The sequence below is a fragment of the Zonotrichia leucophrys genome, chromosome 23 (genome assembly GCF_028769735.1).
Source record: "Zonotrichia leucophrys gambelii isolate GWCS_2022_RI chromosome 23, RI_Zleu_2.0, whole genome shotgun sequence".
In the NCBI taxonomy this organism is placed as follows: domain Eukaryota; kingdom Metazoa; phylum Chordata; class Aves; order Passeriformes; family Passerellidae; genus Zonotrichia; species Zonotrichia leucophrys.
Genome location: NC_088192.1, coordinates 2,196,480 through 2,210,518, shown reverse-complemented (window position 1 = coordinate 2,210,518; position 14,039 = coordinate 2,196,480). Strand labels below are relative to the sequence as shown.

The following is a 14,039-nucleotide window of genomic DNA, read 5'->3' as shown; positions in this document are numbered from 1 at the left end:
TCCTTCCTTCCATCCCCTCGGGGACCCCCAAGCCGCCCTCAGAGATGCCCAGAGCCCCCTCCCCGCGCTGTGCTCGGGGCGGGGGGCGCGGGACGGGCACTAACATGGCACTGCTGGCGGTGGCGGAGGTCATGGCCGCGCTGGACACCACGCCGCACTTGGTGCATTTCAGCAGCAGGCTGCCGCACGGGGGGGGCTTGGAGCTACGGGCCCAGCGCCCCCCCGGCGCCCCGCGGCCAGGACCGGGCCACGCGGGGACGAGGAGGAGGAGGAGGAGGAGGGATGCAGGCATGGGGAGAGGGGAGGGAGCAAGGCAGGACGGCAGGGAGAGGGCGGGGAGGATGGACAGATGGACGGACAGATGGATGGAGGGATGGATGGATGGATGGATGGACAGACACAGGCAAGAAGCAAATGGGAGGAGGAGAAGAAAGAGAGAGAGAGAAAGAGAGAGCGTCGGGTTAGTCGAGGGTGGCAGCTGTTAATGGCGAGGGGGGGTGGCCAAGCGGCAGGGGAGGGGGCGGGCACGGAGGGGGGGCTGCGGCCTGCGGACCCCCCCCTTCCCCGAGGGGCTGCCCCCCAAATTCTGCCCCTCCAGCAAGGAGGGGCTGTGCTCACCCCGGGCTTGGCCCCCGCCGCCTATTGATGCGGTGAAATCTGCCCCACCCCGTGCCCGCTGCTTGGGCACCCCTGACAGGGTGTGGGGGTCGGGGGGCACCCCAGGGACCCCCTCGTGGGGCACAGGGCACACTTACCCAGCTCGCTGCTTTTTGGACTTATCTGAAATGCCGTCGCGGGACATGAGCTTGTTGAAGACGATGATGCCCACCAGCATGTTCACCTGCGGGAAGGGGAGCTCAGGGCTGGCATGGAGACCCCTGCCCGCGCCAGCAGCTGTCACCAGCCCCGCCAGGGTGGGGTCTGGGGGCTCCAGGGCTCACCAGCACGATGACAGCAGCGGGTCCCACGAAGGCGTAGAGCAAACCGCCCTCCAGCGAGAGCCAGCAGCTGCAGGGGACACAGGGTGGCGGGTTAGGGACAGGGTTGTGCCCTGCTCCCAGTGAACCCACAGCAGCCACCATGCCCTGCCCCCTGTCCCCTGTCCCCATCACCCCCTGTCCCCTGTCCCCTGTCCCCACGTACTAGCTCGCTGTCCCATAGCCTTTGGTCCGTGTGAATCCAACAGAGACGGCGACCACGAGGGCTGGCAACCCTGGAGAGGGGACACGGGGATGGAAGAGATGGAGGAAGGTGGCACTGTCCCCACCCCGTGCCAGCTCCAGGGGTAGGGACAGCGATGGAGCTCCTCTGACACATCCTGAGGGCGCCACCAGCGAGACACCTGGGTGTGCTTTGCTCTGCTGTGCCTCAGTTTCCCCTCTGATGTGTCACAGACATCTTTTATGAAAACCTTTCCTTAGGATTTTTCCTCCTGAGAGGCCTCAGGAACAAAATGTAAACATTGATTATCTGCTGCTGTGGAATGCAACAGGTGCATCTGGGATTGGCCTCATGTGGTTGTTTCTAATTAATGGCCAATCACAGTCAGCTGGCTCGGACAGAGAGCCGAGCCACAAACCTTTGTTATCATTCCTTCTTTTTCTATTCTTAGCCAGCCTTCTAATGAAATCCTTTCTTCTATTCTTTTAGTATAGTTTTAATGTAATATATATCATAAAATAATATGAATATAAAATGAAAAATAAGAAATACATAATATATAATATATAGTAAATAATAAATAATAAATAACAATATATAAATACTATATCTTAATTAATGTTTTATTTATAATATTTTATTTTTAATATTTATAATATTTAACAAAATAATTTTATTATATTCTAATACAATATTTTATAATGTATTTTTATATTTATGTGTTTATATATTTTTATTTTTATATTTATATATTTTATATATTTATATATTTATATTTTAATATATTAATTTATATATAATTTCATTTAATATGATATTTATAATATTTTATTTATACTGTTTTATTTTTAAGATTTTAATAGTAATATTTCATTATTTATTATAATATATAAATAATAATAAATATATAATAATATTAATTAATAATATTAATATAAATCAAGCCTTCTGAAACATAGAGTCAGATCCTCATCTCTTCCCTCATCCTCAGACCCCTGTGAACATGCTCACACTTTGCCTGGGGGGTACCAGGGATGGACAAGGGGTGTCCCCCCCCAGCCAGGCCGGGCGATTTGTAAACAATGAAGATTCTTTATTCAGAAATAAAGATTTGCACAGCCAGGCCGGGCTCTTACCCCATCCCAAGCACAGGAAGCGTTTCCTGACCAGGCGTGTCCGGATCCGGCCGATCACCGCCAGGTAGGACTGCCAGGCCTCGGTCAGCACCCAGCAGAAGGACGAGAGGAAGAAGAAGTGGAGGAAGGCGGCGGTCATGGTGCACACGCCCTGCAGGGGGGACACAGGGACATCATGGGGACATCACAGGGACATCAGTGTCTGGCACCGTGGTGGTTAAACGCCCATGCCCGGCGAGGTTTGTGTCAAAGCACGGGGAATTTAATCCCGGGATCGAGTTAATCCAAATCCAATCTGCAGCTGGGAGCCAGCAGGGGACCAGGCGAGTGGCCGAGGGTGGCAGGGGTGGTGGCAGGGTGGTGGCAGGGTGGTGGCACCCACCTTGCTGAGCATCTGGGACTGGCCCACGAGGATGAGGATGTTGGAAGCCAGGATGGAGACGCAGAAGTTGAGGAGGATGATGGAGCGCTCCGACTTGATGAACCTGCGGCAGGAGCGGCGTGGGGCCAGCCTGTCCCTGGCCTTGCCCCTTGTCCCACGTCCCTGTCCCTTGTCCCTGTTCCTTGTCCCTTGTCCCTTGTCCCATGTCCCTGTCCCTGTCCCTGTCCCATGTCCCTGTTCCTTGTCCCTTGTCCCATGTCCCTGTCCCTGTCCCTGTCCCTGTCCCTGTTCCGGGTCCCTTGTCCCTGTAACTCGTCCTTGTCCCATGTCCCTGTTCCTGGTCCCTTGTCCCTGTAACTCGTCCTTGTCCCATGTCCCTGTCCCTGTACCTGTCCCATGTCCCTGTTCCTTTTCCCTGTACCATGTTCCTGTCCCCTGTCCCTTGTCCTTGTCCCTGTCCCTTGTCCCTCATCCCTGTCCCTTGTCCCATGTCCCTGTCCCTGTCCCATGTCCCTGTCACTTATACCATGTCCATCACTTATCCCACGTCACTTGTCTCATGTCCCTGTCCCATGTCCCTGTCCCTGTACCTTGTCCCTGTCCCATATTCCCTGTCCCTATCCCTTGTCCCTATCCCTGTCCCATGTCCCCGTTCCTTTTCCCTGTCCTATGTCCCTGTCCCCTGTCCCATGTCCCTTGTCTCATGTCCCTGTCCCTGTCCCATGTCCCTGTCCCTGTCCCTGTACCATGTTCCTGTCCCCTGTCCCTGTCCTTGTCCCTGTCCCTGTCCCATGTCCCTGTGCCATGTCCCATGTCCCTGTTTCTTGTCCTTGTCCCTGTCCCCATCCCTTGTCCCATGCTGCCACAGAGTGGGCACTGCCCTGTGATGGGGACAGTCCCAGGCATCTTCTCCCACCCAAGTTTTCCATTCCCATTAATCCCATTGATGCTGACCCTTCCCCGGTGCCCTGTCCCCCTTTGTCACCCCCTCCCCACACAGCCCCACGCCCCAGGAGCCCCCCCATGTCCCCATGTCCCCTCGGGTCACCTCCAGAAGGCGGCGTAGATCACCAGCAGGGTCAGCAGGGCCATGCAGGACACGGCACAGCCGATCATCAGCGGCACCGACGGCGTCCCCGAGGGGTCCATGGCCTGGGGGGACACACAGGCTGAGCCCAGCCCCCTCCCCAGCTCTCTGACAGCCCCTCTGGTGCCAGAAGGGGTCGGTGGCAGTGGTGGCACTGCCAAAGGGGACTCTGTGCCAACAGGGAATAGCAATGGGGTGCCCCCTCCCCTCCTGGCAGTGCCCTGTATTGAGCTCTAGGGACCACGGCAGCCCCTGCCCACACAATCCCACCCTGCTGGGGGTGCTGGGACCCTTCCCCTGGCTGATGGGGACACCCCAACCCTCCAGTGCCCACCTCATCCTAGAAATGTTCTGTGCCCATCCCCACCCTCCAGTGCCCACCTCATCCTAGGAATGCTCCATGCCCATCCCACCTTCCAGCACCCACCTCATCCTAGAAATGCTCCATGCCCATCCCCACCCTCCAGTGCCCACCTCATCCTAGAAATGCTCCATGCCCATCCCCACCCTCCAGTGCCCACCTCATCCTAGAAATGCTTCGTGCCCATCCCCACCTTCCCTCAGGACCGCCCCTGCCCAGCTCAGGGATCACTCCCCAGCCACATCCCGTGTCCCCAGCCTGTCCCCAGCCTGTCCCTGTGCCCTACCAGGTCCCTGGGCAGCTGGGCGAGCACGGCGAAGGTGGCGAGCTGGCGGCACTGGCACTTGGTGTGTGCCGGGAGGGTCTCCAGGGTTTGGCAGCTCTCTGTGTCCCAGTTTCCCAGGCCAGCATCGCTGATTAATGGCAGGAGAGAGCAGAGGGAGAGCAATTTGAAATGATCAAACACGCGGCAGCCCCTCGCGCCTCTCCCAGGGTTAACCCCTTCCTGGCCTTGCCCAGGGGGAGGCACAGAGGGGGCACTGCCAGGGGATCCCCCCAAGCTTGGGGGCAGAGGTGAAGCCATCGCTGCCCTGGAAGGCTTCGGGTTTAATCATCCCACAGAGATTTGAGAGGGAAGAAACATCTCAGAGAGGGGTGGGGACAGTGCCAGGACAGGCAGGAACAGCCCCAAGAGCCCCCTGGCACCTGTGTCCCCTCCCGGGGGGTGCAATGATTCCCTCTCTCCATGGGGACCCCTCCCTCCATGGGGTCCTCGCTATGGGGACCCCTCTGTCTTTGGGACACCTCATTATGGGGATCCCTCATTATGGGGACCCCTCTGTCTTTGGGACCCCTCATTATGGGGATCCCTCATTATGGGGATCCCTCTGTCTTTGGGACCCCTCATTATGGGGATCCCTCATTATGAGGACCCTTCTGTCTTTGGGACCCCTCTTGCCCTTGGGGACCCCTCCCACCCTTGGGGACCCTTCTGTCATGGGGCCTTTCCTGTTAGAAAGATCTCTCCACTATGGGGGATCCCTCATTATGGGGACCCCTCTGTCTTTGGAACCCCTCTTGCCCTTGGAGACCCTTCTGTCATGGGGCCTCTCCTGTTAGAAGAATCTCTCCCCCATGGGGACCCTCCTTTTATGGGAACTTCCCTTTTATGGGTACCACCCCCTTGGGAACGCTCCTGCCATGGGGACCCTTTGTATTAAAGGGATTTCTCCACCCTGGGGACCCTTCCTGTCACAGGGACCCCTCCTGCCATGGGGATCATTTGTATTAAAGGGATTTCTCCACCCTGGGGACCCTTCCTGTCACAGGGACCCTCCTGCCATGGGATGCCCCCAGTGAGGGGGCAGAGAGTGGGGTGGCACTGCCACGCCCAGGGAGAGCAGCCACAGCCCCCAGCACATGAGGAAAACCAGGAATTGGGTCTGTGGGACAGCTGGGGATGTCCCTGGGGCAGGGCTGAGACCTGCCATGCTCATCACAGCCAACGCCTCCCCACCGGTTTGGGGGATGAAAGGAACCAGTGACCCCAAACCGTGGGGTTCCCGTGGCTACCTGGGCAGGGGGGCTGGCAGTGCCCTCCCCCAGCCCGCGGCGCTGCCCGCCCCCCTTCCTGCCCTACTTTCCCTCATTCCTGCCAGCGCTAACAAATCACATCTGGCAGCCTGGCAGCGGCTCCGGGGCCACATCGATCCCGTGGGAGCTCAATTCACCCGTGCCACTGGGGCTGGGATGCGGGAAGGGATGGTGCTGGCTCCTCATCGCTGTTCCCATTCCAGCTCTCCCATCCCTGCTCCCATATCCCTGTTACCCCATCCCTGTTCCCATCCCAGCTCTCCCATCTCTGTATCCATCCCTGCTTTCTGTCCCTGTTCCCCCATCCCTGTTCCTTGTCCCTCTCCCCATCCCTGTTCCCTATCCCTATTCCTATCCCTATCCCTGTTTCCCGGTCCCTGTTCCCTGTTCCTTGTTCCCATCCCTGTTCCCTGTTCCCATCCTTGTTCCCCATCCCTGTTCCCCTGTCCCCGTTCCATCCCAGCTCTCCCATCCCTGCTTCCATCCCTGCTCCCTGTCCCTGTCTCCATCCCCATTCCCCCATCCCTTTTCCCATCCTCATTTCCCCATCCCTGTTCCCCCATCCCTGTTCCCTATCCCTGCTCCCTGTTCCCTTCCTGCTCCCTGTTCCCTTTTCCCCATCCCTTTCCCCATCCCCATTCCTCCATCCCTGTTCCCCATCCCCGTTCCCTGTCCCTGTTCCCATCCCTGCTCCCTGTCCCTGTCCCAAATCCCTGTTCCCTATCCCCATCCCCGTTCCCCCATCCCTGTCCCCATCCCTGTTCCCTGTTCCCTGTCCCCATCCCTGTTCCCATCCCTGTTTCTTGTCCCCATCCCCATCCCTGTTCCACATCCCAGTTCCCCCATCCCTGCTCCCATCCCTGTCCCCTGTCCCTGTCCCTGTTCCCATCCCTGCTCCCCTCCCTCCCAGCAGCCCCTGGCACTGCCAGCCCCGCCCTGTCCCCAGAGTGTCCCCATGTCCCCGTGCCCCTCACTCACGTCCTCGAGTAGTCCCAGGTGACACACTGCGGGTGGGACGTGCCCTGCGGACACAGGGACAGGTTAGAGCTGCCCCCAGCTCTGTCCCCACCCCACAAGGGGCATGCCACCCCTTGGGGACATTCCCTGGGTGTCCCGGGGTGGCGCGTCCCCACCATGGGCACAGGGACCATGACACAAATTGGGAATTGCTGGTTCAGTGCCTGCAGGTGACAGGGACACACATGGGACTGGGAGGGGACACGGTGATGGGACAGCAGGGTGACACATGGATGGCGTGGGAGGGGGACACTCACATTGATGATGTGGGAAAGGACATAAATGGTGACATGGGAGGGGACACTCATGGTGGTGATGAAGGAACTCATCGATGACACAGGGGGATTGATGATGAGAAAGGGCAACGACGCGGGAGGGGACAATCATGATGACAATGTGGGACAAGGGACACTTGTGTGGATGACACAGAGGGGGACGCTCACAATGACGTGGGAGGGGACACTCAGTGATGATGAGGGACAAGAACAGTCACATAGACATGGCAGGGGGGACACAGGCTGATGACACGGGGAGGGGACACATTGATGACATTGGAGGGGGACATTTAGGTAGATGTCGTGGGAGGAGACACATTGGTGATGTGGGAAGGGACATTCATGGTGACATGGGAGAGGGACACACACTGGTGCCATGGGAAGAGGGACATGGTGACATGGAAAGGGACATTCATGGAGACATGGGAGGGGAAACTCAAGGGAGGGGACACTCAGGGGAGGGGACACTCACATTGATAATGTGGGAAGGGACGTTCATGGTGACATGAGAGGGGACATTCACATTGATGATGTGGGAAGGGACATTCCCAGTGACACGGGAGGGGACGCTCACGTTGATGACATGGGAAGGGACACTCGTGATGCCAAGGGAGGGGACGCTCACGTTGATGATGTGGGACAGCTCCACCAGCACGAGTGGCTCCGCGGGCCGGGTGGGCGGGCGCACCGTCACCGTCAGCACCTTGGAGGTGACGGCCAGGGGGCTCCTGCGGGAAGGGACACGGGCTGTGACAGGCCGGGGGACAGCAGGGGACACGGTGGGGCGGCGCCACTCACCTGGGCGGGGGCAGGATGAGCCCCAGCGTGCGGTACAGCACCGCCCCGATGACAAAGTGTGACGATTCCTCGGCTTCTGCAGAGAGAGACACAAGCTGGGTGACAGGGAGAGGGGACACGCAGGGCAGGCCAGATGTGCACCCAGATGTGTGGGGCACACAGCTCTAGAGCATGCATGGTCACCTGCACATGCCCGGGGGTGCAGCTCATGTGTGTGAATGGGAGCCAGATGTGAGCCCACATCTGCAGCAGGTGTGCACTCATGGACACCTCCAGATGTGCACATTCACACCTCCAGATGTGCAGGCTCACAGGTGAACACATCTTCACACCTCCAGATGTGCAGGCTCACACATGTGTGCACTCCCAGATGTGCACTCACATGTGCACATTCACACCTGAGTGCACATCCAGATGTGCACACTCTCAACATGCACACCTCCAGGTGCGCAGGCTCACACACTTGTGCACATCCAGATGTTCACGTTCACACCTGCTTGCACACCTGGACACTCCCAATATGCCCACTTCCAGATGTGCAGGCTCACACATTTGTGCACATCCAGATGTTCACGTTCACACCTGTGCGCACACCTGCACACCCCCAGATGTGCACACGCCCAGCTGTCACACCACCAAATGTGCAGGCTCACACACATGTGCGCATCCAGATGTTCACCTTCTCGCCTGTGTGCACACCTGCACACTCCCAGCATGCAACGAGCAAGCACACACCTGTGCTGTCCCAGACGTGCAGGAACACTCAGTTCAACACATGCCCACCTCCAGCTGTGCCCGCCCCGCCAGATGTGCCCACAGCTGGGCCCTGCCCGCTCACCTGCCGAGGCGAGGCTCAGCACCTCCCTGGGGACGAAGAGCTTGTCCTCGGAGCTGCGGGCCCAGTCCTTCATCCCCCGCCGGCCCCTCATGGGGAAGTTGATGTCGCTGGACACGGCGGACACGGGCTCCCGCTGGATGCTGGTCACTGTCAGGGGACACCGCTGTCACCTCCCCGCTCCTGGGTCCCCTCAGGTCCCCCCACACTCGTGTGGTGGTGTTCAGAGGATGAGGGAAGAGATGAGAATGTTGACTCCATGTTTCAGGTTGAACTTGATTTGTTATTTTATGGTTTATATTATATATGTATGTATGTATGTATGTATGTATTTATTTTATATATAATATATATCATATTATATATATTGGATTTTAATATCTATAAATCAAATATATTATATATATATAATGTATTATATATATTATATATATTATATATTATATATATTATATATATTATGTATATTTATTATATAAACTTGTATCAATATATCAATATATAAAATTATATCAATGTTATAGCAATATATATTAATTATCTTATTATATGCATTTATATATTTATAGATATTTTATATATTTATATATAATATATCATATATATTATATTATATTATGTATATTTTCTTTGTATATCTATAAATAAAATAGATATTATATATAATATTTAAATATATATTTGTTATATAAATATATAATAAATATTATATATGTATTTATTATTTTATTTTATATATATTATATTAAAACTATACTACAAATAGAAGAAAGGATTTCTTCAGAAGGCTAAGAATAGAAAAAGAATGATAATAAAATCTTGTGACTGACCAGACAGTCTGAGCCAGTTGACTGTGATTGGCCATTAATTAGAAACAACCACATGGGCCAATCCCAGATGCACCTGTTGCATTCCACAGCAGCAGATAATCAATGTTTACATTTTGTTCCTGAGGCCTTTCAGCTTCTCAGGAGGAAAAATCCTAAGGAAAGGATTTTTCATAAAAGATGTCTGTGACAGCAGGGCGAGTGGAGCCGTGATATTTTCTGAGAAGTATAGTTTTAATGTAATATATATCATAAAATAATAACTCAAGCCTTCTGAAACATGGAGTCAGATCCTCGTCTCTTTCCTCATCCTCGAACCCCTGTGACCACCGTCCCACCCTGCTGCTCACCCAGGTTGTCAGTGACAATGAGGGAGCTCTGGAAAGCCTTCAGCGCGTTCCCCACCAGGTGGATGAAGTCCTCCACCACCTTCATCAGGTGCACGGAGCCAGGAGAGACCTGAGGTAGACAACAGAAGCTCCAGAACCACTGGGATTTGTCACCGCGATGGGGACACCTCCATGGTGGGGACATCCCAGCTGCCACCACCACACCCCTGTGCCCCTCACCTGCTGGGCATCCTCCCACTTCTCCCGGTTCTCAGCGTCCACCATGTAGCTCACCACCTGGAAGAAGCGCTGCGGGGACGGGGCTCAGCGGGGCTGGGGACAGACCGACGGGACAGACCGACCGCCCGCCGCCTCCCCGGGGATCGGGGGACCCTCTCCGTCCCCCCGGCCGCTACCTGCACGTCCTCGGAGGACGGGATGTAGGTGGCCCTCTTGAAGGTGTCGGTGACGTTGCGCAGGATGTCCACGGAGAAGAGCAGGTCCCCGCTGTAGTAGCTCTTGCGGGCCATGAGCTCCAGCAGGCTGCGCACCACCTGCGACATGCCCTCCCCTGCCAGCACCCGCTGGCCCTTGGCCAGGTGCTCCCGCAGCTGCCACGGGGAGGGGACAGCCGTGTCACCGAGCTGCCACCACCCCACTGCGGTGCTGAGTGTCCCTTATTGTCCCCAGAGCCCCAGGGACACTGCGGAGTTGATTAGGGCAGGATGAGCAGGTTGAGGGAGTCTGCAGGGGTTTGGGGACATCCATGGGGTCTGGGGATATTCACAGGGGTTTGGGGACATCCAGGTTGATCTGGGGACATCCAGGATGGTCTGGGGACATTCACAGGAGTTTGGGGACATTCACAGAGGTTTGGGGACATCCAGGTTGGTCTGGGGACATCCAGGTTGGTCTGGGGACGTTCACAGGAGTTTGGGGATATTCACATAGGTTTGGGGACATCCAGATTGGTCTGGGGACGTTCAGAGGGGTCTGGGGACATCCATGGGGTCTGGGGATGTTCACAGGTGTTTGGGGACATCCAGGTTGATCTGGGGACATCCAGGGTGGTCTGGGGACATTCAGAGGGGTCTGGGGACATCCAGGATGGTCTGGGGACATTCACAGGAGTTTGGGGACATCCAGATTGGTCTGGGGACATCCAGGTTGGTCTGGGGACATTCACAGGGTTCTGGGGACATCCATGGGGTCTGGGGATGTTCACAGGTGTTTGGGGACATCCAGGTTGGTCTGGGGACATCATCCACATCCCAAAAGCCTTTTCCCAAACACACAGGAACACAACCCCAACCAGAACCCCCCATCATCTCTGGGATGGGATCCCTCTTCCCACCCCACAGGGGATTCCATGGGGATCCGAGGGAACTTTCCCATCCCAAGAACCATTTCCCCCTTTCCCAGCCCACCCACAGAAGCGTGCCTCAGTTTCCCCGTGCCAACGTGGTCAGGTGGCTCTTGGAGCACCAGGGATGGGACAGAGCCCCAGGGACAGGGCCAGGGGACAGAAGGGGCCGTGCCAGAGCGGGCACCTACTGAGAGATGCAAGTATCTGTACTCGTGGGACACGCAGCGGGCGAAGCTGGGCACGCCCCAATAGGCGACCCCGTGGGGGCTCAGCAGGCACCGGCGGCTGGCAGTCCCTGTGGCGGAGATTTGGGGTTGGGGCTGGCACTGCCATCCCTTCCTGGCACCCCCATGCCACCCTGTGCAGCTCCAGGGCCAGGGGATTTAGGGGCACTTGACCCCATTGTCACCCACCATCCCCTGCACAGCTCCAGGGGATTTAGGGGTGCTTGACCCCAATGTCACTCACCACCCCTTGTCCTGCTCCAGGGCCAGGGGATTTAGGGGTGCTTGACCCCAGGGTCACCCATTACCCCCTGTGCAATTCTAGGGCCAGGGGATTTAGGGGTGCTTGACCCCAATGTCACCCACCACCCCCTGCCCAGCTCCAGATGCCTTGACCCCAATGCCACCCCCTGTCTCTGAGGCTTTGGGGTGGCTCAACCCAAATGCCACCCTCGCCCCCTGCCCTGCTCCAGGGGCCTGACCCCAACGCCACCCCCTACCCATGGGTTTGGGGTTGCTCAACCCAAATGCCACCCACACCCCTTACTCTGCTCCAGCCCAGAGGGGTTTGGGCCACTTGTCCCTCATGCCACCCATTTCCCCTGGGGTTTGGGGTGCTCAATCCCCCACCACCCCCTGCCCTGTGCCAGCTCTGGGGACATCTGGGCTCACCTGTGGCATTGGGGGGACATTTGTTGTAGATGATCTCCCCTGCAGCCGTCTTCTTCCAGGTCATCAGCATCACGTACTCGTCCTTGCACATCTCGTGGTAGGCTGGGGGGGAAAGGGGGGATCAGCACGGCCCAGATATGGGGTGAGAGCACTGTGGGGTGGGGGGCACCCCGTACCTGGGCATTTCTTCTCATTGCAGGTCTTCACCTCCTCACCAGTGCCCTCGCAGGGGTAGCCCTGCATGCCCGTGCCCTCGCACATGCGGAAGCGCCGCTGCCAGCCGGTGTCGCAGGTCTTGGAGCAGAGGCTCCAGTGGTTCCAGGGACCCCACTTGCTGTCTGCTGTGGGGATGGGGACACTGTGGGACACCTGGTTCAGCTCATGGAGAGTGACACCCGCGGGGACGGGGATGGGACAGCATCGGTGATGCCCCACGCGCTGTGAGCCGAAACCCCGCGGGGTGTGAAATGCGTGGGTCAGTGACTGAAATATCAAATCTCTTTTAGAGCAGACTGGCATCCTGCTGCAGATGCCCATCCTGCTGCAGATGCCCATCCTGCTGCAGATGCCATCCTGCTGCAGATGTTGCCCATCCTGCTGCAGATGCCCATCCTGCTGCAGATGCCCATCCTGCTGCAGATGCCATCCTGCTGCAGATGCCATCCTGCTGCAGATGCCATCCTGCTGCAGATGACGCCCATCCTGCTGCAGATGATGCCCATCCTGCTGCAGGTGATGCCCATCCTGCTGCAGATGATGCCCATCCTGCTGCAGATGCCATCCTGCTGCAGATGTTGCCCATCCTGCTGCAGATGCCTCTCATTCCCTGCCACCATCCACGGGAACAGCAGAGGTACCTTCCTTGTTATTTGGCTTTTTCTCCATTTCCCTTTGTTTGAGCAAGGCCGCTCGAACTTATAAACTCCAGAATTTTGCTGAAGACTCATTCCCAGACTTTCCCAATGTTATCAATTCATGCCCTATTTTGTCCCAAAATTGAATATTGAGGACTTCTTCAGGAGAAATTTGTGGGAAGTGTAGAAAAAGCCACCTCACACAGCCACCTCTGTGGCTGCCACCGGTGCCACCACTTCTCCCACAAACAAGGAGCTGCTCGAAGGACAGGATGGGGACCTCGTGGTCCATCCTGTGCCCGCTGTCCCCACGCCCAGAGCTGTCCCCGGCCCCACGTGCACAGTGAGATCTCCCTCGTGCTTGTACGCCCAAAGCACGGCGGGACCCGTCACCAGCCTGGCACCGACGGGTCCCCAACGCGACCCATGGCAAGGACAGTGCCAACCTCCTCCAGCTGGATGTGCCCGGTGATCCCTGGCATCACCGACATTCCCAGCATTCCCGAAATTCCCAGTATTCCCAGTTCAGGAGGCACAGGGACATTTATTGAGCCGCGACACTGTGAGGACACCATGGGGACACCACGGGGACATCCCAAGGCCCAGCTGGGACCCCCCAGCCCATGGTGATCCTCCCAATTCCCGAAAAATTCCCAAGGAATTCCCGGGGGTGGGGACCGGCCTCGAGCTGGTAGAGCTGGGAAGGACGGGGACACTGCAGTGGGGTCCCTGTCCCCACCCTGGGGGTGGCACTGGGACCCTCCTGTCCCAGTTCCTGTCCTTGTCCCCGTGTCCCCCTCCTGGGGGTGGCACTGCCATCCTCCCGTCCTCACTCCTGAGGGTGTCCCTTTGTCCCTGTCCCCCTGTCGCTGTCCCCGTCCTGGAGGTGGCACTGCTGTCCCCTTGTCTCTGTCCCTGTGTAGCTGTCCCTGTCCTGGACGTGGCACCTGTCCCCCTGTCCCTGTCCCCATCACGATCCAGGAGGTGACACTGCTATCCCCCTGTCCCTATCCCCATCACTGTCCCAGAGGTGGCATTGCTGTCCCCCTATCCCTGTCTGTGTTGCCGTCCCCTGTCCCTGTCCGTGTCCCTGTTCCCCTGTTCCTGTCCCCGTCCGTGTCC

General features: G+C 56.9%; 1 protein-coding gene across 8 annotated transcripts in view; it reads right to left on the bottom strand.

Annotated features, from left to right (window-relative positions):
- Positions 1-14,039, bottom strand: part of ADGRB2 (adhesion G protein-coupled receptor B2) — a 38,560-nt gene that overhangs the window by 3,468 nt on the left and 21,053 nt on the right. For 5 of the 8 annotated variants that reach the window (XM_064731748.1, XM_064731753.1, XM_064731750.1 and 2 more), the window contains 18 exons: positions 12,240-12,404; positions 12,064-12,165; positions 11,356-11,462; positions 10,218-10,412; positions 10,042-10,110; positions 9,823-9,931; positions 8,649-8,795; positions 7,811-7,886; positions 7,638-7,740; positions 6,699-6,742; positions 4,414-4,540; positions 3,728-3,831; positions 2,680-2,782; positions 2,298-2,448; positions 1,144-1,213; positions 942-1,008; positions 756-841; positions 105-203 (listed from right to left, as the gene is read on the bottom strand). In XM_064731748.1, the coding sequence (XP_064587818.1) occupies positions 105-203; positions 756-841; positions 942-1,008; positions 1,144-1,213; positions 2,298-2,448; positions 2,680-2,782; positions 3,728-3,831; positions 4,414-4,540; positions 6,699-6,742; positions 7,638-7,740; positions 7,811-7,886; positions 8,649-8,795; positions 9,823-9,931; positions 10,042-10,110; positions 10,218-10,412; positions 11,356-11,462; positions 12,064-12,165; positions 12,240-12,404 (1,924 nt within the window). The remainder of the gene's footprint in view (positions 1-104; positions 204-755; positions 842-941; positions 1,009-1,143; positions 1,214-2,297; positions 2,449-2,679; positions 2,783-3,727; positions 3,832-4,413; positions 4,541-6,698; positions 6,743-7,637; positions 7,741-7,810; positions 7,887-8,648; positions 8,796-9,822; positions 9,932-10,041; positions 10,111-10,217; positions 10,413-11,355; positions 11,463-12,063; positions 12,166-12,239; positions 12,405-14,039) is intronic. The other 3 variants (XM_064731751.1, XM_064731755.1, XM_064731752.1) reach the window with 2 other exon arrangements.